The sequence below is a fragment of the Eubalaena glacialis genome, chromosome 10 (genome assembly GCF_028564815.1).
Source record: "Eubalaena glacialis isolate mEubGla1 chromosome 10, mEubGla1.1.hap2.+ XY, whole genome shotgun sequence".
Classification (NCBI taxonomy): Eukaryota; Metazoa; Chordata; class Mammalia; order Artiodactyla; family Balaenidae; genus Eubalaena; species Eubalaena glacialis.
Window position 1 is genome coordinate 37758395 of NC_083725.1, and position 27729 is coordinate 37786123.

Consider the following 27729-nt stretch of genomic DNA (forward strand, 5'->3'; position numbering starts at 1 on the left):
GGGAAGTTTACAGCAATACAATCCTACCTTAAGAAACAGGAAACATCTCAAATAAACAACCTAACCTTGCACCTAAAGCAATTAGAGAAAGAACAACAAAAAAAACCCAAAGTTAACAAAAGGAAAGAAATCATAAAGATCAGATCAGAAATAAATGAAAAAGAAATGAAGGAAACGATAGCAAAGATCAATAAAACTAAAAGCTGTTTCTTTGAGAAGATTAACAAAATTGATAAACCATTAGGCAGACTCATCAAGAAAAAAAGGGAGAAGACTCAAATCCATACAATTAGAAATGAAAAAGGAGAAGTAAACTGACACTGCAGAAATACAAAGGATCGTGAGATGTTTCTACAAGCAACTCTATGCCAATAAAATGGACAACTTGGAAGAAATGGACAGATTCTTAGAAATGCACAACCTGCCGAGACTGAACCAGGAAGAAATAGAAAATATGAACACACCAATCACAAGCACTGAAATTGAAACTGTGATTAAAAATCTTCCAACACACAAAAGCCCAGGACCAGATGGCTTCACAGCCGAATTCTAACAAACATTTAGAGAAGAGCTAACACCTATCATTCTCAAACTCTTCCAAAATATTGCAGAGGGAGGAACACTCCCCAACTCATTCTATGAGGCCACCATCACCCTGATACCAAAACCAGACAATGATGTCACAAAGAAAGAAAACTACAGGCCAATATCACTGATGAACATAGATGCAAAAATCCTTAACAAAATACTAACAAACAGAATCCAACAGCACACTAAAAGGATCATACACCATGATCAAGTGGGGTTTATTCCAGGAATGCAAAGATTCTTCAATATACACAAATCAATCAACGTGATACACCATATTTACAAATTGAAGGAGAAAAACCATATGATCATCTCAATAGATGCAGAGAAAGCTTTTGACAAAATTCAACATCCATTTATGATAAAAGCACTGCAGAAAGTAGGCATAGAGGGAACTTTCCTCAACATAATAAAGGCCATTATGACAAACCCACAGCCAACGTCGTCCTCAATGGTGAAAAACTGAAACCATTTCCACTAAGATCAGGAACAAGACAAGGTTGCCCACTCTCACCACTATTATTCAACAGTTTTGGAAGTGTTAGCCACAGCAATCAGAGAAGAAAAAGAAATAAAAGGAATCCAAATCGGAAAAGAAAAAGTAAAGCTGTCACTGTTTGCAGATGACATGATACTATACATAGAGAATCCTAAAGATGCTACCAGAAAACTACTAGAGCTAATCAATGAATTTGGTAAAGAAGCAGGATAGAAAATTAATGCACAGAAATCTCTTGCATTCCTATATGATAATGATGAAAAATCTGAAACTGAAATTAAGCAAACACTCCCGTTTACCACTGCAACAAAAAGAATAAAATATCTAGGAATAAACCTACCTAAGGAGACAAAAGACCTGTATGCAGAAAACTATAAGACACTGATGAAAGAAATTAAAGACGTTACAAGCAGATGGACAGATACACCATGTTCTTGGATTGGAAGAATCAACATTGTGAAAATGACTCTACTACCCAAAGCAATCTACAGATTCAATGCAATCCCTATCAAACCACCACTGGCATTTTTCACAGAACTAGAACAAAAGATTTCACAATTTGTATGGAGACACAAAAGACCCCGAATAGCCACAGCAATCTTGAGAATGAAAAATGGAGCTGGAGGAATCAGGCTCCCTGACTTCAGACTATATTACAAAGCTACAGTAATCCAGACAGTTTGGTACTGGCACAAACACAGAAATATACATCAATGGAACAGGGTAGAAAGCCCAGAGATAAACCCACGCACATATGGTCACCTTATCTTTGATAAAGGAGGCAAGCATATACAGTGGGGAAAAGACAGCCTCTTCAATAAGTGGTGCTGGGAAAACTGGACAGCTACATGTAGAAGTATGAAATTAGAACACTCCCTGACACCATACACAAAAATAAACTCAAAATGGATTAAAGACCGAAGTGTAAGGCCAGACACTATCAAACTCTTAGAGGAAAACATAGGCAGAACACTCTATGACATAAATCACAGCAAGATCCTTTTTGACCCAGCTCCTAGAGAAATGGAAATAAAAACAAAAATAAACAAATGGGACCTAATGAAACTTGAAAGCTTTTGCACAGCAAAGGAAACCATAAACAAGACCAAAAGACAACCCTCAGAATGGGAGAAATTATTTGCAAATGAAGCAACTGACAAAGGATTAATCTCCAAAATTTACAAGCAGCTCATGCAGCTCAATAACAAAAAAACAAACAACCCAATCCAAAAATGGGCAGAAGACCTAAATAGACATTTCTCCAAAGAAGATATACAGATTGCCAACAAACACATGAAAGAACGCTCAACATTATTAACCATTAGAGAAATGCAAATCAAAACTACAATGAGATATCATCTCACGCCAGTCAGAATGGCCATCATCAAAAAATCTAGAAAGAATAAATGCTGGACAGGGTGTGGAGAAAAGGGAACCCTCTTGCACTGTTGGTGGGAATGTAAATTGATACAGCCACTATGGAGAACAGTATGGAGGTTCCTTAAAAAACTAAAAATAGAACTACCGTACGACCCAGCAATCCCACTACTGGGCATATACCCTGAGAAAACCATAATTCAAAAAGAGTCATGTACCAAAATGTTCATGGCAGCTCTATTAACAATAGCCAGGACATGGAAGCAACCTAAGTGTCCACCATTGGATGAATGGATAAAGAAGATGTGGCACATATATACAATGGAATATTACTCAGCCATAAAAAGAAATGAAATGGAGTTATTTGTAGTGAGGTGGATGGAGTTAGAGTCTGTCATACAGAGTGAAGTAAGTCAGAAAGAGAAAAACAAATACAGTATGCTAACACATATATATGGAATCTAAGGAAAAAAAAAAAAAGGTCACGAAGAACCTAGTGGTAAGACGAGAATAAAGACACAGACCTACTAGAGAATGGACTTGAGGATATGGGGAGGGGGAAGGGTAAGCTGTGACAAAGTGAGAGAGTGGCATGGACATATATACACTACCAAACATAAAATAGATAGCTAGTGGGAAGCAACCGCATAGCACAGGGAGATCAGCTCGGTGCTTTGTGACCACCTAGAGGGGTGGGATAGGGAGGGTGGGAGGAAGGGAGATGCAAGAGGGAAGAGATATGGGAACATATGTATATGTATAACTGATTCACTTTGTTATAAAGCAGAAACTAACACACCATTGTAAAGCAATTATACTCCAATAAAGATGTTAAAAAAAAAAAAAACAATACGCCAATAAAAAATAAAATAAAATAAAATGAAAGTAAAAAAAAAATAGCAATAAACTAAATATCAGGAGACCTAGATTCTAGCGTTGCTGTTGTTATTAAATAGTTGTAAGACCTCAAGCAAGTCATTAACTCCTTTAAATTTTGCTTCTTTGTCTGCAAAATAAGGCAGTTGATTTAAACCACCTTTGAAACAACTTCTCAAAAGATTCTGTAAGAGAAAGCCAAAAAATAAAGAGGGAAAAAAATCTATATGGATGAACAGAAATACAGAGTTTTTAAGCAAGAATATCTACTAACTACATGGTAACAGAGTCTTCTAATGAAAACCTAGAGTAACTAACCCTAGACTAAAATCAGAAGACCTGGGTTCTAGTACTACTCACATGACTATAGGCAAATAACTTGACCAATTTCAGCCTTAGTTTTCTGAACATTAGGTATTAGCTTCCTATTCAATTGGGACATCTAGTTTGCTACCCTCACATGGCTGCTATTGAAAATAAACTGATACAAAAACATGTTATTTTGTAAACTTAAAAATTGTACAAATATTCCCATTACTAAAATGTGATTTAAGATAATTTTGTATGGACACTGCAAATTTATTTATTTTTCTACTTAATTTTCTCTAAGGAAAAAAATATCAAGAGTAACAAATTAGTTATTGTGTATATGGCACCTCAATCATTACCAAAATATCTGTTGATAAAATCTTCCCAAAACATTTCATCATAAGGACAAATATTTGACAACATCATTATTAAGTATTTACTATATTCCAGATTCTGTGATAAATCCTCACAATAACCATATAAGACAGGTAATACCATTATTCCCTACTACAGTGTTTAAACTGGGCTCAGAGAGGTCAGGAAACAGTCCCCAAATCACAGAACTAATGAGTGGAAATGCCAAAATTCTAATCCCAAGAAGTCAAACTCCAAAGTCTAAGTCCTTAAATATAAACACTATAGCACCTCTACATACCTCTTAATACTACTGTTATAACACTTTTAGGTGCCTCACAGTTTCAACTCTACCACTAGTCTAAAGAGAATGACTACACTATCTGCATATGCAGAAAAACCTACAAATCATTTTTTAAAGCTTAATTTCAACTCTGGGATCTGAACCTCTGACAGACATTCAGAGCTTTCTGTCATTCTTTCTCCTTCTAATTAAATATGAGAAAGGGAAATGGTGAAAGCATTATATGAAAGGGAAGGGAGAAAGGCTCTCTAAAACCTTTATGTAAGGTCATTTTTCTCCTAGTGTCTTTGATTCTACTGGTTCAGCGAGCTGAAAGATACTACCTAGGTAGAACTTTGGGTCTTCTCCAATCAGTGAAGTTAAGAACCTGCTGACTACATATACTCAAAGACAGGATTTGCCAATTCTAAGTCTTCCCCATAGATGAACTTACTGACTGTCCTCTGACAACAAGGATGGTAAAAGCTGGATCAGCCCTACATAATAATGGTTCACTGAGAAAACTTATGATTCCCAAACTCTTACATTTCTAAACATCAGTATTTCAAAGAGACCCTTATATGAGTACAGTTATTATTATATAGCCCAGCAGAGACATTTCTTTATTGCCCAAGCTGAAAGGCAATAAAGAAAATGTTATAATTACTGATAACTTCAGTAAAACTAATAAATATAAATTAAAAAGGAACCTATAAGGTGGCTCCAGGGACATCTCTCATAAAATACAAAAGAATATAACAAATGGACAAAATAAAAATAAATTATGTATAAAAAGCAGGAAAACATTCTGCTGAGAAATGACTAAGATGAAAAGATAATTTATAATACTACTATGTGTATACTGGGTTAATTCTAATTAATCAAACTTTTCATTGAGTTGTCAATGTAACACTTAATTGGCATATAAGTATTTTTTTAAATTATGGTGAAAGGTATGAATACGTGACACAAGTATTTTGTCTCCATCTGCTGGAAAGTAACAGCACTATCCTAACATCAATAAAATTTGTAAATGCTGGCAAAGTAAGAATTTCTGAAGATATGAAATCACATCTTTAATATTTATACATCATTTTCATGAAACTTCAGAGCTTTAATACTTTTTACATTTTGTTATAGCATGTAACAAACCAAAGGATAATTATATCCTTACAGAACCATGTTTTTCATTAATCCATTCAAAATATAAACTCAAATATAAAAACATTATCGAGTATAAAAATATTTAACCAATTTCCTAACATATTATAGTTAAAATAATCTTCCCAAGTACTAATAATTTAAATGAGGCCTTAAAAGACTGCAAATGTTTTATCATTGCTTTCCTATATGTAAACTGAACCTTTAGTAATAATCCATAGATGCTCATAATATAAAACCATACAAATTTCACATCAGATAATCAGTATACATCATTGTTTTGCAAATACATAAACAGACACAGATATTTGCAGAATTGATCAAAATTACAGCATTAAGCAGAAATATTTAAATAATAACTAGTGATAAAATTTAGATTTAATACATCTCAAAATCTGATTTGGATTATTATTCATTTTTGGAATTCATAATACATCTTGCCAATCTACTAGCAGACTCAGTTCATTCCCTTAGGAATACCAAGTTATAAGAAATGCCTGTGTGGCTACAATCAAAATATGAAGATACCTTTAGTAACTGATGACACATTACAGTCTTCTGGTGGAAGACCTGTCCCACCATCCTTCCAGTATGGATTCAATTCTCTTTCCAGCAGTCTGAACTGGAACAAAACATTTTCAGAGGTCACAATTTTAAAATAACCCCACCATAAAATATATTAATAAATTAAAAATCTGAGACTCAGTTAACAATTGTAACCTTAGGGAAATACTTTAAAAACTCTTAAGACACGCTCTTTTCCAACTTGCAGGAAATAATGTCTAAATTAACATTCATTCAATGCTTTTATTGAATGCCTACCATGAATCAGAACTGTGCTAGATGCAGAAGATGTAATAGTCAATATGCCTAACACAGTCCTTGCTAGCTTATGAGATAGTGAGGAATACAGACAATATACAAGTAACTGACAAGTGCTTTGAAGACAGAAGTACAGAGTGTTAAAGCCATACACAATTCAAACTCCTCTCATGCTGACAAATCAAAGACTTCCTAAAGGAAGTAATATGAGTACTATTAGACCTATGAGCAAGAATTAGCCAGTTTCTTCTGTGGGAAAAGAGAGAATTAAGAGGTTCCAAGTTTAGGAATAAAAGCATGTTCATAAAACCCAAGAGGAAAGAAAAAGCACTGCACCTTTAGGGAACAAAGTAATTCAGACTGGCTAAAACTTGAGAAGCATGAATGAATAGCAATAAGAGATTAGGTTGTAGAATAATCAGGGACTAGGCCACAGGAACCACTTTAAACTGCTATTGGAGCTTTCTGCTGGGGCAATGCTGAGTCATAAACATGATCAGCTTCGTGTTACACAAAGAGCAAACTGGTTTCAGAGTGGAGAAAAGACTGGAGAAAAGCAACTTTATAGGTAGGAAACCAGTAAGAAGACTGTGGCAGTAATCAGGAAAAAGATGACAGTAGCCTAGTCACAATGCAAGTGTCTACTGTGTTCCAAGCACTATGCCAGGTACTGGGGCTATAATTAATAAGCCAGGCATAGTCCTCACCATCAAAGAAATTATGGCCTTGAGAAAGGAGAAAGACAAGCAATATTAACATAGAAGAGTGCTATGAAAGTAAAGACTGCTACAGAAACATATACTAGGGGTATCCAGTTTGACTTAGGGGGTCAGAAAATGCTTCTTAGAACTAATAATGGCAATTATTAGAACTAATAATGGCAATTAGATAGAGAAGAATGGAAAGAGTTAAACGTTAGCTTCCAGAACCAACCTTTGAAAACAAAAATGTTGGATAAAAAATTTTTAAAAAGCATTTAAAATATATTCATGAGCTGACAAAAAAGTACAGAATCTCCAAAGAACAAAATTTAAGTTAGGAATTTCCTGGCGGTCCAGTGGTTAAGACGCCGTGCTTCCACTGCAGGGGGCGCGGGTCCGATCCCTGGTCTGGGAACTAAGATCCCACATGTCACATGGTGTGGCCAAAAAATAGAAAAAAACAAAAAACAAACAAAAAAATGTTTAAGTTAAAGGTTAACTTAGAGGGATAAGCGAAGTAGTAAGGATTTGATTTCTTATAATGTATACACAAAAAGACTCTGCCACCTCCCTTTTTAGCCTACTGTAAAATCTCACAGTATCTACAATTTCTTCCAGTGGTCTTATTTGGACACGCAAAGAGATACACATCAGATACTCAACAGGATAACAAAGACTAAAATTACAAACTGAGGAGGACAATTGACAACTGGTAAGACGAATTATGAGATACTATCTGAAAGTACACACAAGACACAAGACTGAGCATATAAAGAACTACCATCAGTAAGAAAAAGATAAACAACAGAAAACATAAACAAGCAGTTCATACTATAAAAAATCTAAATGATAAAAAAAAAGAAAAGATCTCTCCTAGTAATCAGAGGAATGCATTTTAATACATGAAATACCATTTCTCACACATTAATCAGCATGACATAATTTTAAAGTTTGACAATACAGATACTAAGTATGGTTAAGAAACATACATTGTTGGGGCACAATAAATTGATATAATCTCTTTGCAAGTGTTTGTAAAAGAAAATAGGTGCATACTTAATAACTTAGCAATTCCACTTCTAAATATGCACTATGGAGAAATTTAGCACTGCTTGTAATAGTTTGTAAGAGTGAAAAACAAAATATCCATTCCAAGAGGAATGGATATTTACAGAATGGCAGAGTTAGATTATGAAAGACTATACAGTGATTGAAAGGAATAAAATAGAAATAAAATATATCAACATGAATCAATCTCTAAAACATGCTCAGACCTTCTAGTCAAGAGATTTATTAAAGTTCAATTCATGTTGCCATGTTTGTCTCTGCTCAGGACAAACCGAAAAGATATACAAAATATAAAACACTGCTAAGTTCAAAACAAGATAAACCCCTCTCTGTGGACCAGAAACAGAAGAGAAATGCAAAGCAGTAAGCATAACTGAAGCCACATGACTACTGGGCTCTATGTGCAAGCAGAAAATGTTAGTCCTTAGTTCAATTTCTAAAAGATAACAGATACTAAAGGTGTTCCAGCATATACAGGGGAATGGAAACAAAGCCAAGGACTGGAGTGGGGAGATGTCCTGCTTATGAAAAAAGGTTGAAAAATTGGTATGCATCTCTATATGCTATAGACTGGTTTTATAGATATGTGCCATAGACCTGTAGCTTACAGCACAATGTGGGCATAAGAAGCCAAGAAGACACAAAGACTTGAGCACTGGCTTTCAAGCTTTTCTGTGACCTTGACCCATAGAGAGATTTTCTGTGTGTATGTGTATCCAAAACAAAGGTTTTAGGAAACAAAACGTATATTTGTTACATGTAATACATGCTGATAGCTTATATTTTTAAATGATGACTGCAATAAATTTCTGACTCACAATATGAAAAACATTAGCATAAAGCACAAAAGAAATGATATCCTCAATATAAAGAAGACATATGAAATCAACACGCTTCACACTGAAGCTTCAGTTAAGGACCATCATTTTAGTCTACTTTCTATGATCTTCATTTATCTTCACTCCCATTATAAGAATTATCATTTGATTCTAAGGCAAGGGCTGTATTTTCCTCAAAATAAACCAAATATTTATCATGTGTTAAGAATATGATGATGTAGGAAGGAAAGATCAAGATAGTGGAGTAGGAGGATGTGGAGCTCACTTCCCTCCAAGAACACAGCAAAAATACATCTACATGTGGAACAATTCTCACTGAAAACCAACAGGAGACTGGGAGAAAGACTCATACAACAAAGGCTGTAAGAAAAATCCACACAGATTCAGGTAGGAAGAGAAGAGGAGCAGTCAAGTCAGGAATTGTGACCCTGGGAGGGGACACAGAAAAGGAAGGAGATTACATGGACTCAGAGATCCTCCCTGGGGGGTGAGCAATTCAAGCCACATATTGGGTTCCCTAGCCCTGGGGTCCAACGCCAAGAAGACAAGTCCCCTTAGCTGATTTGAAAACCAGTGGGACTAACAAGGGGACTGTAAGAAACCTAGACTCCGCTCATGAAGAGCACACACAAATTTGATTACTCTCGAAACGAGGCAGCAGAAGCAGACTTAAACTGCCCCAGGACTCTGGCCAGTTTCCTGCAACACCCCTAGCCCATGCTCCAGCCTAAGCCAAGTGCCTGCTACAGCACCACTTGCTCCATGGCACAGTTCCACACTGGGGCAAGGGATGCTGCACCCAAGAAGAGTACACAGTTGTGAGAAATGAACCCTGCTCAAATCTGGAACTGCATCTGAATGGAGTGACGGCAACCACTGAAGGTGCTTGGCGAGGCAGCGCATCAGGAGCAGTCTGTAACTCTGACTGGGCTGGGACCACCACAGCCCACTCCCTGACCAAAGCCAAGTGCCCATTCCAGCCTCTCTTGCTATGTCATGCAGCTCCAAACTGGGGCAAGGGCTGCAGGACTGAGGGGAGTATGCTGTTTTGATGGACAGATCTAACCTGACCCAGAATGGCATCTGACGGGGGTGGGGGGAGGCAGCAGTCACTGCAGCTGATTACGGAAGCAGCTCATTGGGTGAGGTCCGAAACTCAGACTGGGGTCCAGACCACCACAGCCCACACCTGACCTTTGCCGAGCACCCACTCTGGCCCCTCTTGCTCCAATACTGGTCCCCTCTGGGGCAAAGTACTGGTGCTAGGAACAAAAAGAGCACACACTTAAAGGGAATGGAGCCAGCTCACTCCCAAATCACAGGGCTTCTGCTCCAGGAACTTGGGGCCCTACCCCACCTCCAGTAAGGTGGTGTTGGTCACTGAGCAGAGAAGAACCCCAGGCTCACACCTGGCTCTGACTCTAGTCCCTCCATCTCAGTCTCACCTCCTACAAAGGTGACAGCTGCCAGCACACCCTGTGGAAAGATGTGACTCATGCTCAGGTCAGATCCAGTTCTCCCATCAAAGCCACTGGACACATGGAGACTGCATAGAAATGCTCCCACACAAGGACACTCCTTCAAGATCAGAATAGGTAAATGTTTCACCTAATATCACAGGCACAGAGGAAGTTAAGCAAAATGAGAAGAAAGAAGACTGTTTCAACTGAAAGAACAAGAGAAAAACCCTAAAGAAAACAACTAACAAAACAGCAATGAACAACTTAATATACAAAGAGTTCAAAGCATTAGTAATAGGAATACTGACTAAATTAGAGGAAAGAATAGAAGAACAGAGTGAGAATTTTAAAAAGGAACTAAAAAACATTTTTAAAAGACAGAACTGAAGAACACACTAACTGAAATGCAAAACACATTAGAAGGAACCAACAGCAGACAAAGTAATACAGAAGAAGGTGAAATAAAAATTAACTCAATCTGAACAGAAAAAGAAAAATGAGGTTTAAAAAAAATGAGAACACTTAAGGGATCTCTAAGACAACATCCAGCATACCAACATTCACACTATAGGGGTCCTAGAAGGAGAAAAGAGAGAGAGAGGCAGGGCAAAAATGTGTTTGATGAAATTATGGACTGCCAGAACCTGAAGAAGGAAACAGAAATCCAGGTACAGGAAGCACAGAGGGTACTAAACCAACCCTAAAAAAATGTTAAAGCATTTTCTCTAAGTGGAAAAGAAAAAGCTACAACAAGTAAGAATCTATAGGAAAGGGAAAATCCCACTAGTAAACGCAAATACATAGTAAAGCCTATGGCTCAATCACTTAAATAGGCTCTTACTAAGATTGAGACAAAAAACTGTGAGATCAACTATAACTACAATGAACAGTTAAGGGAAAACGTGAATATGTAAAATACGTCATTAAAAACACAAAATGTGGTGAAGGGGATTAGAAAAATGTAAATCATTTAGAATGTGTTTGAACTTAAATGACTACCAGTTTAAAACACGTAAATATAGTTATAGGTCAACATAGATGAACCATACGGTAACTGCAAATCAAAAACCTGTAATACATACAAAAAAATCTAAAAAAAAGGAACACAGGCATACCACTAAAGAAAATCATCAAACCCCAAGGGAAGGAACTAAAAGAAGAAAAGAACAAAGACGAACTGAAAAAACAACCAGTAAACAAGTAACAAAATGGGAATAAGGACACACCTATCAATAATCACTTCAAATGTAAATGGACTAAATGATCCAATCGAAAGACACAGAGCAGCTGATTGGATAAAAAGAAAAACAAGACCCATCTAAATGCTTCTTATAAGAGACTCACTTCAAACATAAAGACAAACACAGAAACTGAAAGTGATGGGATAGAAAAAAATAATTCATGCAAATGGAAATGACAAGAAAGCAGGGGTAGAAGTACTCATTTCAGACAAATTTTTAAAATAAAGTCAATAAAAAAAGATAAAGAAGGGCATTATTAAAGAAAAGGATTTCAATGCAAGAAGAGGAGGTAACACTCATTAACATGTATGCACCTAATATAGGAGCACCTAAATATATATACACAGTAAATATTAACAGACATAAAAGGAGAAATTGACAATAACAAATAATAGCAGAGGATTTTAACACCCCACTTACATCAATGAACAAATCATCCAGACAGGAAAACAATAAGAAAACAGTAATCTTAAATGATACTTTGGACCAGATGGACTTAGTAGATATCTACAGGACACTCCAACCAAAAACAGTAGAATACACATTCTTTTCAAGTGCATGTGGAACATTTTCCAGAATAGATCACATAGGAGGCCAAAAAACAAGTCTCAACTAATTTAAGAAGACAGAAATTATATCAAGCAGTTTTTCCAACCACAAGGCATAAAACTAAAAATCAATAACAGGAAGAAAAATGGAAAAAAACACAAAATGTGGAGACTCAACAATATGCTACTAAAAGAAAAACCAATGGGTCAATGAAATCAAAGAGGAAATCAAACAAAACCTCTAGACAAATGAAAATAAAAACACAACTTTCTAAAATCTGTGCTACACAGCAAAAGTAGTTCTAAAGGTAAGTTTACAGCAGTAAAAGGCCAACCTCAAGAAACAATAAAAATCTCATAAACAACCTAACCTACCATCTAACGGAATTAGAAAAAGAAGAACAAACAAAAGCAGAAAGAAGAAAGCAATTAAGATCAGAGAGGAAATAAATAAAACAAAGAACAAAAAAGAAAAAAAATAGAAAAGACCAATGAAACCAAGAGTTGATTTTTTGAAAAGATAAACAAAACTGATAAGCCTTTAGGCAGATTCATCAAGAAAAAAAGAGAGAGGACCCAAATAAACAAAATAAGAACTGAAAGAGAAAATATAACAACTGCTATCACAGAGATACAAAAATATCATAACAGAATACTATGAACAGTTAAAATGCCAACAAATTGGACAACCTAGAAGAAATCAACAAACTTCTAGAAACATAAAAACTTACAAGACTGAATCAGGACAAAATAGACCATATAAACAGAAAGATCACTAGTAGTAAAATTGAATTTATACTTTAAAAAACTCTCAACAAACAAAAATTCAGGAACAAATCCATTCCTGGCAGAAGTCTACCAAACATATATAAAAGAACTAATATCTATACCTTCTCAAACACCTCCAAAAAACTGAGGAAGAGGGAACATTCCCAAATTAATTCTATGAGGCCATCGCTAATTACCCCAATACTAAAATAAGACAAAGACACTACCAAAAAAAAAAAATTACAGGTGAATATCTCCGATGAATAAAGATCCAAATATCCTCAAGAAAATATTAGCAAACCAAATTCAACAATATATAAAAAGGATCATACATAATGATCAAGTGAGATTTATTCCAGGGATGCAGGGATGGTTCAATATGTGCAAACCAATCAATATGATACACCACATTAACAAAAGGAGGAAAAAAATCACATGATCATCTCAACAGACACACAAAAAGCATTTGACAAAATTCAACGTCCTTTGGTGACAAAAACTCTCATCAAAGTTGGTATAGAGGGAAAATATCTCAACATAATAAAGACCATTTGTGACAAATCCACAGCTAACCTCATACTTGATGATGAAAAGCGGAAAGCTTTTCCTCTAAAATCAGGAACAAAGGGGTTCCAAGACAGCAGAGGAGTAGGAGGATGTGGAGTTCCTCTCTCTCCATGGATGCATCAGGAATACATTTACAGACGCAACAATTCTCAAAGAACACCAGCTATACACTAGCAGAAGACCTTGGACACTGAAAAGGACTATAAAGATCCCTGCATAACTGGGTAGGAAGAAAGAAAGGAGAAGGAGGAGGAGAGGAAGTGGGACAGCACCTGCATGCCAGTGGTGGGAGCTGAAGCAGGGGAGAAATTCCCTCATCCGGGGAAGCCCCCTCACCAATGAGGAAATCAGTTGGGAGAGAAGGGAAGCATTTGAGGCTGTCGGTGGAGGGTGAAGCGACCGACCTGTGGCAGATGGGACAGAGTGAAAACACAAAGACAGTCCGTACCATGGCCCTAAGTGCCCCAGACTGGGATGTGTGTCCAACAGTGCACATGGGGGCTGGGAGTTGGAGCATGGGGATTGGAGAGCAAACCTGGGGCAAGAACTGCTGTTGGCTGTGGGGAGATGGCCTGAGGGAACAGGAGGGAGGAAATGGCAACAGAGAATGCCTATGGAGGAAAACCAGAATGCCATGGAAGCAGGGCGCTACTGCTGAGTCACACGCAGGGGGTGGAGCCACCACTGTAGCCAGTCTCTCTCCACACGCCAGCGCCTAGCACCAGGCAATACAAAAGGCCCTGCCACGGCTGGCCCTCATGCGCCTGTCGCTGGGCACTACAAAAAACCCAGACAGGGCTAGCCCTTGCGCATCTGCCGCCAGGCGCTAAAAAAAGACTGGCCAGGGCTGGCCCTCACACGCATGCCACTGGGCACTAGAAAAAGGTTCCCACTAGGGCCATATCTCTTGCGCCCATGGCTGCCAGCTTCCCCATACACCTGGCACCGCTGGGGCTTCCACTATCCCAGTAGCCGCGCCACCTCTGCACCCTGTCCTCACCAGGACAGACCCAACTGCTCCAGGGAAGCCTTGGGAGCAGACTCCTGTGGGTGGCCCACACACATAGATGGGGGTAAAATCACAGCTGAGCCCCAGGGGTGGGGCAACTAAAAAAGAGGAACGAAAATCTTTCCATCAGTTGCACAAGCGGCAAATTAAATCCCCATAATCAGCTAAGTAGACCCTGTGCCTATGGAATATCTGAAAGGACAATGAGCATTCCCACAAATGAAAATGGTCTAGCACTGGCAGCTGTGGACTTTGGGGACAAGCACACACACGAGTGGGGCCAGATCAGAGTCTCAGCTGTCCCCACAGGGCCCACAGCAGGTCCAGAGACCAGCATAGAGGCATTGGAGGGTCTCCTGAGGAGGCAGAGGTGGGCTGTAGCTCAAGGCAAGGACAATAACAGCTGAGACCCCAGGAAAACATTATTATTACTATTAATTTTACTCAGTTTTGATTCATTCTGTTGTTAAATCTGCTGTTTTGGGGTTTTTTTTTCTTTTTCTTTGTTGTTGTTGCTGTTGGTTTTTTGGGGTTTTTAAAATTTTTACTTTTATTTAGTCTCGAGTTTTTTTAACATACTTTCGATCTTTTTATATTTTTATTTTTACTTTGCTTTTCTGTTGTTCTGTGCTTTTTCATCGTTTTTTAATATATTTTAAAAATGTTTTTGTATTTCCATTTTCCCTTTGCTATTCTGTTCTGTGGGTTTTGTACCCATTTCTTTTTTGTTTTTGCATCATTTTCATCTGTTTTGTTTTCTTTGTTTTATTCTTCAGTTGGCACTCTGCTTTGATTTTTTTTGTTTTGTGTTTTTGTTAGTTTTGTTTTTAATTGTTTAATTTCGTTTTGGGATTCTTTGGCTGTTCTCTTGTTTTTTGTTTTCTTTCGTTCTGTTTTTGTTTCTTCTGTGTGTGTTTGTGTGTGTGTGTGTTTCTTTGCTTTTGCTCATTTGATTTTGCTTTTACCATTTGGGGTTTTGTTTGTCTCTTTTTTTTTCTTTAATCCATGACAAGCTGCTTGTGGGATCTTGGCTCCCCGCCCAAAAGTTGGGCCTGAGCCTCTGGGGGAGGAGGACAGAGTCCAGGATACTGGACTGCCTGAGAATTCCCAGTCCCAGAAAATTTTAATCAGCAAAAGCTCTCATGGAGGTCTCTATCTGAATCCAAGACCCAGATCCACCCAACTGCCTGCAGCCCCCAGCGCTAGTTGCCTCACACAAACAACAAGCAAAACAGGAACACATACTCACCCATCAGCAGACAGGCTGCCTAAAGTCGTACTAAGCTCACAGACACCCCAAACACACCACATGACATGGTCCTTCCCAACAGATGGAAAGGACTCAACTCCACCCACCAGAATGCAGGCACCAGCCCTCCCACCAGGAAGCCTACACAAGCCACTGGACAAACCTCACCCACTGGGGGCAGAGACCAGAAGAAAGAGGAACTACAACCCTGCAGCCTGGGGAAAGGAGACCTCAAACACAGTAAGTTAAACAAAATAAGAAAACAGAGAAATATCTTGCAGATGAAGGAACAAGGTAAAAACCCACAAGACCAAATAAATGAAGAGGAAATAGGCAATCTATCTGAAAAGAATTCAGAGTAATGATAGTAAAGATGATCCAAAATCTCGGAAATAGAAAGGATCGAGAAGATGCAAAAAATGTTTAACAAGGACCTAGAAGAACTAAAAAACAAACAATCAGTGATGAACAACACAATAACCGAAATTAAAAATACACTAGAAGGAATCAATAGCAGAATAACTGAGGCAGAAGAATGGATAAGTGAGCTGAAAGACAGAATGGTGGAAATACAGAAAAAACTAACACACCATTGCAAAGCAATTATACTCCAATAAACATGCTAAAAACAAAAAAAAATGGCGGAAATAACTGCCGCAAAGCAGAATAAAGAACAATGAAAAGAACGGAGGACAGTCTCAGAGACCACTGGGACAACATTTAGCACACCAGCATTCGAATTATAGGGGTCCCAGAATTAGAAGAGAAAGAGAAATGGTCTGAGAAAATATCTGAAGAGATTATAGACAAAAACCTAACATGGGAAAGGAAATAGTCAATGAAGTCCAGGAAATGCAGAGTCCCATACAAGATAAATCCAAGGAGAAACATGCCGAGTCACACATTAATCAAACTAACAAAAATTAACACAATGAAAAAATATTAAAAGCAGCAAGGGAAAAGGAACAAAAAATATACAAGGGAATTTCCATAAGGTTAACAGCTAATCTTTCAGCATAAACTCTGCAGGCCAGAAGGGAGAGGCAAGATATATTTAAATTGATGAAAGGGAAAAACATACAACCAATATTACTCTATCCAGTAAGGATCTAATTCAGATGCAACAGAGAAATCAAAAGCCTTACAGACAAGCAAAAGTTAAGAGAATTCAGCACCACCAAACAAGCTTTATGACAAATGCTAAAGGAACTGCTCTAGGCAGGAAACACAAGAGAAGAAAAATACCTACAAAAACAAAGCCAAAACAATTAAAAATATGGTAATAAGAACATACATATTACTTTAAATGTAAATGGATTAAATCCTCCAACCAAAAGACAATGACTGTCTGAATGGATACAAAAACAAGACCCTTATACATGTTGTCTACAAGAGACCCACTTCAGACATAAGGACACGTGCAGACTGAAAGTGAGGGGATAGAAAAAGATATTCCATGCAAATGGAAATCAAAAGAAAGCTGGAGTACCAATACTCATATCAAATAAAATAGACTTTAAAATAAAACTATTACAAGAGGCAAAGAAGAACACTACATAGTGATTCAGTGATCAAACCAAGAGGAAGACATAACAATTCTAACTATTTATGCACCCAACATAGAAGCACCTCAATATGTAACGCAAAGGCTAACAGCCATAAAAGGGGAAATCAACAGTAACACAATAATAGTGGGGGACTTTACACTTACACCAATGGACAAATCATCCAGAAAGAAAATTAACAAGGACACACAAGCCTTAAATGACACATTAGACCAGATGGACTTAGTTGATATCTGCAGAACATTCGATCCAAAAGCAGAATAACGTTATTCTTAAGTGCACACGGAACATTCTCCAGGATATATCACATCTTGGGTCACATATCAAGCCTCAATAAATTTAAGAAAATTGAAATCATATCAAGCATCTTTTTGGACAACAATATGAGACTAGCTATCAATTACAGGGAAAAAAACTGTAAAAAACACAAACACACGGAAGCTATACAATGTGCTACTAAATAACCAAGAGATCACTGAAAAAAATCAAAGAGGAAATCAAAAAATACCTAGAATCAAATGACAATGAAAGCACAAGGACATAAAATCTATGGGATGCAGCAAAAGCAGTTCTAAGAGGGAAGTTTATAGCAATACAATCCTATCTCAAGAAACAAGAAAAATCTCAAATAAACAAATTAATCTTACACATAAATCAACTAGAAAAAGAAGAACAAACAAAGCCCTAGGTTAATAGAAGGAAAGAAATCATAAAAATCAGAGCAGAAATAAATGAAATAGAACAATGAAAACAACAGCAAAAATCAATGAAACTAAAAGCTGGTTCTTTGAGAAGACAAAATTGATAAACCATTAGCCAAACTCATCAAGAAAAAAAGAGAGAGAACTCAAATCAATAAAATTAGAAATGAAAAAGAGGTTACAACTATCACCACAGAAATACAAAATATTGTTAAGAGACTACTACAAGCAACTATATGCCAAAAAATGGACAACCTGGAAATAACAGACAAATTCTTAGAAAGGTACACCCTTCCAAAACTGAACCAGGAAGAAACAGAAAATATAAACAGACCAATCACAAGTACTGAAATTGAAACTGTGATTTAAAAACTCCCAAAAAACAAAAGATCAGGGCCAAATGGCTTCACAGGCGAATTCTAACAAAGATTTAGAGAAGAGCTAACACCTATCCTTTTGAAACTCTTCCAAAAAATTGCAGAGGGAAGAACACTCCCAAACTCATTCTACGAGGCCACCATCACCCTGATACCAAAACCAGACAAAGATATCACACAAAAAAGAAAATTACCGTTCAATACCACTGCTGAACATAGATGTAAAAATCCTCAAAAAATTACTAGCAAACAGAATCCAGGAAGACATTAAAAGGATCATACACCATCATCAACTGAGATTTATCCCAGGGATGCAAGGATTCTTCAATATACGCAAATCAATCACTGTGATACACCATGTTAAGAAACTGAAGGATAAAAACCATATGATAATCTCAAAAGATGCAGAAAAAACTTTAGACAAAATTCAACACCCATTTATGATAAAAACTCTCCAGAAAGTGGGATTAGAGAGAACCTACCTCAACATAATGAAGGCCATATATGACAAACCCACAGCAAACATTATTCTCAATGGTGAAAAACTGAAAGCATTTCCTCTAACATCAGTAACAAGAGTGCCCACTCTCACCACTATTATTCAACATAGTTTTGGAATTCCTAGCCACAGCAATCAGAGAAGAAAAAGAAATAAAAGGAATACAAACTGGAAATGAAGAAGTACAACTGTCATTGTTTGCAGATGACAGGATACTATACTTGGAAAATCCTAAAGATACCACCAGAAAACTGCTAGAGTTAATCAATGAAATTAGTAAAGGCAAAGAACACAAAATTAATATAGAAATCTCTTGCATTACTATATACTAACACTGAAAAATCAGAAAGAGAAATTAAGGAAAAAATCCCATTTACCACTGCAACAAAAAGAATAAAATACCTAGGAATAAACCTACCTGAGGTGGCAAAAGACCTGTATGCAGAAAACTATAGGACACTGATGAAAGAAATCAGAAATGACACAAACAAATGGAGAGATCCATGTTCTTGGACTGGAAGAGTCAACACTGTGAAAATGACTATACTACCCAAAGCAATCTACAGATTCAATGCAATCCCTATCAAATTACCAATGGCATTTTGAACAAAATTAGAGGAAAAATTTTACAATTTGTATGGAAACACAAAAGATCCCAAATAGCCAAAACAATCTTCAGAAAGAAAATGGAGCTGGAGGAATCAGGAGCCCTCACTTCAGACTATACTACAAAGCTACAGTAATCAAGACAGTATGGTACTGGCACAAAAACAGAAATATAGATCAATGGAACAGAAAAGAAAGCCCAGAGATAAATCCACACACTTACGGCCACCTGATCTTTGACAAAGGAGACAAGAATATACAATGGAGAAAAGACAGTCTCTTCAATAAATGGTGCAGGGGAAACTGGACAGCAACATGTAAAAGAATGAAATTAGAACACTCCCTAACACCATACACAAAAATAAACTCAAAATGGATTAAAGACCTAAATGTAAGGCTAGACACTATAAAACTCTTAGAAGAAAACACAGGAAGAACACTTTTTGACATAAATCACAACAAGATCCTTTTTGACTCACCTCCTAGAGTAATGAAAATAAAAACAAGAATAAATAAATGGGACCTAATGAAACTTAAAAGCTTTTGCACAGCAAGTGAAGCCATAAACAAGACGAAAAAACAACCCTCAGAATGGAGAAAATATTTGCAAACGAAGCAAGTGACAAAGGACTAATCTCCAAAATATACACACAGCTCATACGGCTAAATGTCAAAAAAAAACCCAATCCAAAACTGGGTCAAAGACCTAAATAGACATTTCTCCAAAGAAGACATACAGCTGGCCAACAAACACATGAAAAGATGCTCAACATCACTAATTATTAGAAAAATGCAAATCAAAACTACTATGAGGTATCACCTCACACCAGTCAGAATGGCCATTATCAAGAAATCTACAAACAATAAATGCTGGAGAGGGTGTGGAGAAAAGAGAACCCTCTTGCACTGTTGGTGAGAACATAAATTGATACAGCCACTTTGGAGAACAGTATGGAGGTTCCTTAAAAAACTAAAAATAAAACTACCATATGACCCGGCAATCCAACTACTGGACATATACCCTGAGAAGACCATAATTCAAAAGATATATGAACCACAATGTTCACTGCAGCACTATTAACAATAGCCAGGACATGGAAGCAACCTAAATGTCCATCGACAGATGAATGGATAAAGAAGATATGGTGCATATATACTACGGAATAATACTCAGCCATAAAAAGGAACAAAATTGGGTCATTTTTATTGATGAGGATGATCCTAGAGTCTGTCATACAGAGTGAAGTAAGTCAGAAAGAGAAAAACAAATACTGTACATTAAGGCATATATATGGAATCTAGAAAAATGGTACTGAAGAACCTATTTCCAGGGCAGGAAAAGAAACGTAGATGTAGAGAATGGACTTCCGGACATGTGGGGGAAGGGAAGAGTGGGACGAATTGAGAGTGGCAGTGACCTATATACACTACCATGTGTAAAATAAATAGCTAGTGGGAAGCTGCTGTATAGCACAGGGAGCTCAGCTCGGTGCTCTGTGATGAACTAGATGAGTGGGATGGGGCGGGGGTTGGAAGGAGGCTCAAGAGGGAGGGAATATATCTATACATATAGCTGATTCACTTTGTTCTGCAGCAGAAACTAACACAACATTGCAAAGCAATTATACTCCAATAAAAAAATTTTTCATTAAGTCAAGCATAAAAAAATAAAATAGGGCTTCCCTGGTGGCGCAGTGGTTGAGAATCTGCCTGCCAATGCAGGGGACACGGGTTCGAGCCCTGGTCTGGGAAGATCTCACATACCGCGGAGCAACTGGGCCCGTGAGCCACAACTACTGAGCCTGCGCGTCTGGAGCCTGTGCTCCGCAACAAGAGAGGCCGCGATAGTGAGAGGCCCGCGCACCACAATGAAGAGTGGCCCCCACTTGCCGCAACTAGAGAAAGCCCTCGCACAGAAACGAAGACCCAACACAGCTAAAAATAAATAAATAAATAAATAAATAAATTTTTTAAAAACTTAAAAAAAAAGAATCCTGTTTAAAATAAATAAATAAATAAATAAAAAATAAAATAAAATAAAATCAGGAACAAGACAATGTTGCCCACTCTCTCCACTTTCATTCAACATAGTATTGGAAGACCTACCCACATCAATCAGACAAGATTAAGAAATTAAAGGCATCAAAATTGGAAAGGAAGAAGTAAAACTGACACTATTTGCCCATGACATGATACTATATATAGAAAACCCTAAAGTCTTCACCAGAAAACTATTAAAACTAAGAAATAAATTTTATAAAAGTTCAGAATACAGATTAGCACACTGAAATCTGTTGCTTTTCTATATACTAATGATGAATTATCAGAAAGAGAATTCAAGAAAAAAAATCCCATTTACAATTGTATCAAAAAAGAATAAAATACCTCAGAATAAACTTAACCAAGGAGGTAAAGGACCTATACTCTGAAAATACAGGACAAAGATGAAGAAAATTAAAGATGATAAAAGAAATAGAAAGATATACCATGTTCACAAATTGTTAGAATGCTATTATAATATCCATACTACCCAAAGCAATCCCTATTAAAATACCCAAGACATTTTTCAAAGATTTAGAATAAATAATCCTAAAATTTATATGGAACAACAAAAGACCCCAAATAGCCAAGACAATCTTGAGAAAAAAGAAAAGAGCTGGAGGTATCACACTCCCTCACTTTAGACATTACTACAAAGCTATAGTAATCCAAACAGTATGGTACTGGCACAAAAACACACACATAGATCAACAGAACAGAATAGGCAGCTAAGAAATGAACGCACACACCAGTGGTTCAACTGATCTATGACAAAGGAGACAAGAATATACAATGGAGAAAAACAGTCTCTGCAGTAAGTGGTGCTAGGACAATGGACAACTATATGTAAAAGAATGAAATTAGAACATTCTCTAATACCATATACAAAGAATAAACTCAAAATGGATTGAAGACCTAAATGTAAGAACAGAAACCAGAAATCTCGAAGAAAACATAGGCAAAACACTCTTTCCAATAAATTGTAGCAGTATTTTTCTGTATCTATCACCTCAGGTAAAGGAAAAAAACCCAGAATAAACAAATGGAACCTAATTAAACTTAAAAGCTTTGACACTGCAAAGGAAACTATCAACAAAAGGAAAGACAACCTACTGAATGGAAGAAAATATTTGCAAATGATATTTCTGATAAGGGGTTAATATTCAAAATATATAAACAGCTCAAAGAACTCACTATCAAAAACACAACCCAATTAAAAAAATGGGCAGAGACCTGAATAGACATTTTTCCAAAGAAAACATACATATGGCCAACAGGCACATGAAAAGATTCTCAACATCACTAACCATCAAGGAATTGCAAATCAAAACCACAATGAGGTACCACCTCACACCTGTCAGAATGGCCATCATCAAAAAGACCACAAATAACATGTTGGTGACGTGGAGAAAAGAGAATCCTAGTACATTTCTAGTAGGAATGTAAATTGGTACAGCCACTATGGAAAACAATAAGAACTTTCCTCAAAAAACTAAAAATAGAACTACCATATGATCCAAAAATTCCACTCCTGAGGTACATATTCAAAGAAAATGAAAAGACTAATTCAAAAAGATATATGCACCCAATGTTCATAGCAGAATTATTCACAACAGCCAAGATATGGAAGCAACCTAAGTATCCACCAATAGATGAATGAATAAACAAGTTGTGATACACACACACACACACACACACACACACACACAGAGGACTATTTCTCAACGATAAAAATAAATGAAATTCTGCCATTTGCAACAATATGGACGGACCTACAGGATTTTATGCTTAGTGAAATAAGCCAAATACTGTAGTTATTACTTATATGTGGAATAAAATGAATATATAACAAAACAGACTCACAGATAGAACTAGTGGTCACCAGTGAGGAAAGGTAAGGTCAAGGGGCTCAATAGAGGTAGGGGATTAAGATGTACAAACTACTATGTATAAAGTAAATAAACTACAAGGATATATTGTACAGCACAGGGAATTACAGCCATTGTTTTATAACTTTAAATGGAGTATAATCTATAAAAATATTGAACAACTAAGGTGTACACCTGAAACTAATACTGTATGTCAACCATACTTCAATAAAAAAATTAGATTAAATTAAAAATACAATAAAACTTTTAAAGACTTATTATAAAAATTAAAACTGTAACCATTATTTGAAGAAAGAAAATATGTGGATGTTTGAAAACTGGCTTGTCTCACTCATTAGTCTAGATGATTTACTTCTGTACACAATAATCTGAATTCTTACCTAAGCAAAAATCAAAAATTACTACAGGTTATCATAAAACAGGACTAAATCCAGGCATTTACAGAGCAAAATAAATTCATGGGTAAAAGAATAATACTGTACAATTTCAAATATACAAAAAAAAAAAAAGAAGCACCTACAGTTTCCCAAGAAGTTTATAATCTCATAAGGGAAACAGGGTAAAACTATTAAATTACAGTGCTTTATAGAAAACTACAAGTACTATATAGTAAAGGAACAAATAAAGTGCTATAGGAACATAAAGGAAGCAGAGATTTATTTCAATCAAGCAAAATAATAAGAATTTCATCATATATATCAAGTTAGGCCTTGAAGGATAAACAGGATGCAGTCATACAGGAATAGAGGGCATGTACTTAGAAAAATCCAGATGAACAAAAATTCAGAGACAGGAATTTGCAGAGAAATACAACAGAAATTAATTAAACTATTTTGGTTGAGATGCAGATCACCCAAAGGAAAGAGTCCAATCTAATGTGTTTGGACTCTATTTGCAGGCAGCATTTTGTGGTCTTTAAAAAAGAATAATAAATATAGCACCTTTCTTTTCAATCTAGGCTCTGAGCAAGTTAAGAAATATAAAAAAAGCATAAGAAATAAAAGACAAAAATTACCTTTATTGCTAATGAAGGCTAAATTGGAATTTTTCTTTCAGTGAACACCAAATGCATCTGTTAACTGAACCCCACAATGAGGCAGATTTTCCCAGGTGTAGAATGCACTGAACCAACCCCCCACTTCATATCATTCCCCACACAATCTCTGCAAGCAGTCTGTTCCATAAGCAGGAAAGGCAGGGCTAAGTCAAGTATGCCCAGTTTATTCTTCGCAAATTTTCTAATAGAAAATGTACTTCATATCCTCAAGGACAGAATGAGAAAGGAGGGTGGCATGAAACACCACTAGCAGAGCTTCATCCACGGAAAAGGAAATACTACAAACAGCAAAGACACATTCCCCTTAACTTCAATCACTGAAGATTTCTAAACAGAATAATACCATGACAAAAGCTGTACTTTGAAAAAGTTAGTCTGACATAAGTTGTAGAATGATGAAAAACAAAAACGTTATTGTAACTGCCCAGGCAAGAGTAAATTAGGGCCTGAACCATAATAATATTTAATGTTAACCAGTTCTTAGTTCCAGGGGCTGTCTTCAGTTCACTTCATATATTAACTCAGCTCCAGTAAAGATGATATAAATGAGACAAAGAGGTGAAGACATACAACTAACAAATGGCATTTAAACTAGGAGTAGCAGCAGGAATGGAAAAGATGATATAGGTGCAAAAAAAAAAAGACAAAAACTACATAAGCAAATGAGCAAATCAACAGACACTGACTTACTTGAATCAGAGAAGTTTACATAAGAATTTGTAAGAAAAGATTATATTAATTAGAAAAGCTGTAATTCAATGCTGGAAAGTTGGTAAGATAAGCATGACAAAGTACTATAGCTTCTTAGGAAAGGAAAGGTGGTTTTCTGTAACAGTATTTCTAAGAAAAACCAATCACTATCTCAATGTATTAAAGATACTCAAGAGTTTACTACATTCTGTTGTTTGATATAGAGAACAGACGAATATGTGCAAAACCTAAGATCATAAGCCAGGGATACCCGAACATACCAGACCATTCATGCCCACAAACAGCAGAGCATGATTTCAGAAGCAAGCATGTAATCACAATGGGTAAAATCAACTTTCTGACTTCATGCAGCTCCTCTTTCTTGCTCTACTACCCACTGGTTACACCCCTTTGGTACTTTCCCCCTAACTTCCTCAGGTCTAACTCAGAGACAAAACAGAACTTAGTAAAGATATTCCAAAAACCTCTGGCCCCAAAGTTCCAAATGGGCAGCTACTTAATTATAAAGTCAATACAGTTTACCACACCAACATTTTCAGAATTAAAATCAAACTAGGGAAGAAACAAAAACACAAAACATTGATCATAGGACTTCATGATCACTCTTTCATATTTTTCATTTATTTGTGCCTCTATGTTGCATTCAAATTCTTGAATTTGATAGTCTAAATTCTTAAAGACTATCTTCTTGTTCACTAATTCTGTCTTCACCTGTATTGTTGTTTCACCATTTTACAAGTTTCTAATTTCAACTCTAATATTTTTCATTTCTAATATTGGCTCTTTCTCAAATCCACCTTCTTATTAATCTTTCAACCCTTATTCACATTTTCGATACCTACTATTACTATATAAGCTATTAAATATTCCAAAAGATAAAGGTTTTATGAGTCTGATTCTGTTGTTTATTGTTTCAGATGACTCTCATTCATGGACTATCGTTACATTTTCATGTATAGTATGATTTTAGATTATGACCTTAAATGCCATAGAACTTGCTTCTGGGAGACCTGTGAGGCCTACATTGACAGTGTCATCCTTTAGAAAGGACTGGTAGTTATTTCTGCCAATCATTTCAAGGCACTACCAACTCAAGAATGCTTTAAATTCTCACCTTGAAGATTTTCAGCTGTAAATCAAATTCTGTACTCAACCATATATGCCCTAGATTTATAAATATAATATACATTTAAACTCATTTCCTACAAAAAAAATTTAAAAGAACATATCACATTTCATAGTTGTTCCCACTGATTTATTAAATACCACAAAAAATAATATCTTACAAGTAAAACTGCATTTACACAAATGTGTATCAATTAAAGGCAAATCAGAAAGTTAAAGCATTTTAAATGTTCTTACCTGTTCAAGTGCTTGGGTTTTCTCTTGCTCTATTTTCCTTATAGTTTCCTTTTCAGCTTTGAGTGATAATGATGACACAGTTTTAACAGACATAAAATCAACAGTCATCCATTCATCCCTCTGTTAAGAAAAAGAAGTCACTTCAATCTAAATTGATTAGAACAACACTAAACACTTAGCAATAAATTAGAGATTCTGGAGGCACTCAAACCTGGATTAAATCCCATATGGCTGTATAACTTAAAGCAAGTTTCTTAGTCTCTCTAAGCCTTCTTCTCTCCCCTGTAAAAATGGGTTAAAATACCTACCTTTCAGGAATGTTTTAAGGAGTTAACAAGAAAACTGACTTAAGGCATCTAGCCCAATGCCAGATATACAACAGGCACTCAAACATAGTTCTTTTCACCTTTCTTTCTTCACTGTTGCTAACAGTGTAAATATAGCACTCTTCCTCAGGCGTATGAACTATAACCCAAAATTTGTGAACTATTCAACTATAAGCATTGCTAAGAAAATTATGGCATGAAATGAAGGGAAAGAAAAACTGTGACTGAACTCTACTCGCTATAGAAAAGTCAGATAGATGTAACAATACAAGACTTCAAGTACATAAGGGGAAAAGTGCCACTTCCTTATCAACAACCAGAAGTAGGAAACCCTCTGAGGAACTAAAATAGGGATAAATGCTAACTTTCCCACAGGAGAAGAAGGGGAGCCCAAAGGATCAGCAGACAGCATTATTGCTAAAATTACTCATAAAAGTATACTGTTTACAAAGTCTAGTTTTTCTTCTGAATAAATTACAATCATCTTTCATTTTAACATTCATCTACTCTTGTAAGTTGACGCTTCTTTGTTTAAAATCAGGCAGCTTACCTGAATAACTTGGTTGTCTTCTTTTTCTGACTTTTCATCTTTCATCTTCCAAGCCTTTTCCTTGCCAGAAGTGTGGGAGGGAACAGCCTCAACCCACTCATCTTCAGAGCTCTAAGAATATTCAGCATATAATTAGAATTCTCAAATTTACATACTTCCACATAAAAACTCTGTGTGGTTCCACTCTTCCTCCTTTTCTCAACCCTTAAGTATCAACTTTGTTTGGGTTTCCAGTCTTTGCCAATTATACTTTTTAATCTCTAGACATTCCCCTTGGGACATTAAATCCTCTCTCATGACTTAAACTACCACAATTATACTGATATC

The 27729-nt window shown here is 36.3% G+C and overlaps 1 protein-coding gene across 2 annotated transcripts in view; it reads right to left on the reverse strand.

Annotated features, from left to right (window-relative positions):
- CWF19L2 (CWF19 like cell cycle control factor 2) overlaps nucleotides 1-27729 on the reverse strand; it is a 198368-nt gene that overhangs the window by 148640 nt on the left and 21999 nt on the right. For both annotated transcript variants that reach the window (XM_061202601.1, XM_061202600.1), the window contains exons 4-6: nucleotides 27403-27513; nucleotides 26527-26646; nucleotides 5976-6069 (exon numbers count right to left, since the gene is read on the reverse strand). In XM_061202601.1, the coding sequence (XP_061058584.1) occupies nucleotides 5976-6069; nucleotides 26527-26646; nucleotides 27403-27513 (325 nt within the window). The remainder of the gene's footprint in view (nucleotides 1-5975; nucleotides 6070-26526; nucleotides 26647-27402; nucleotides 27514-27729) is intronic.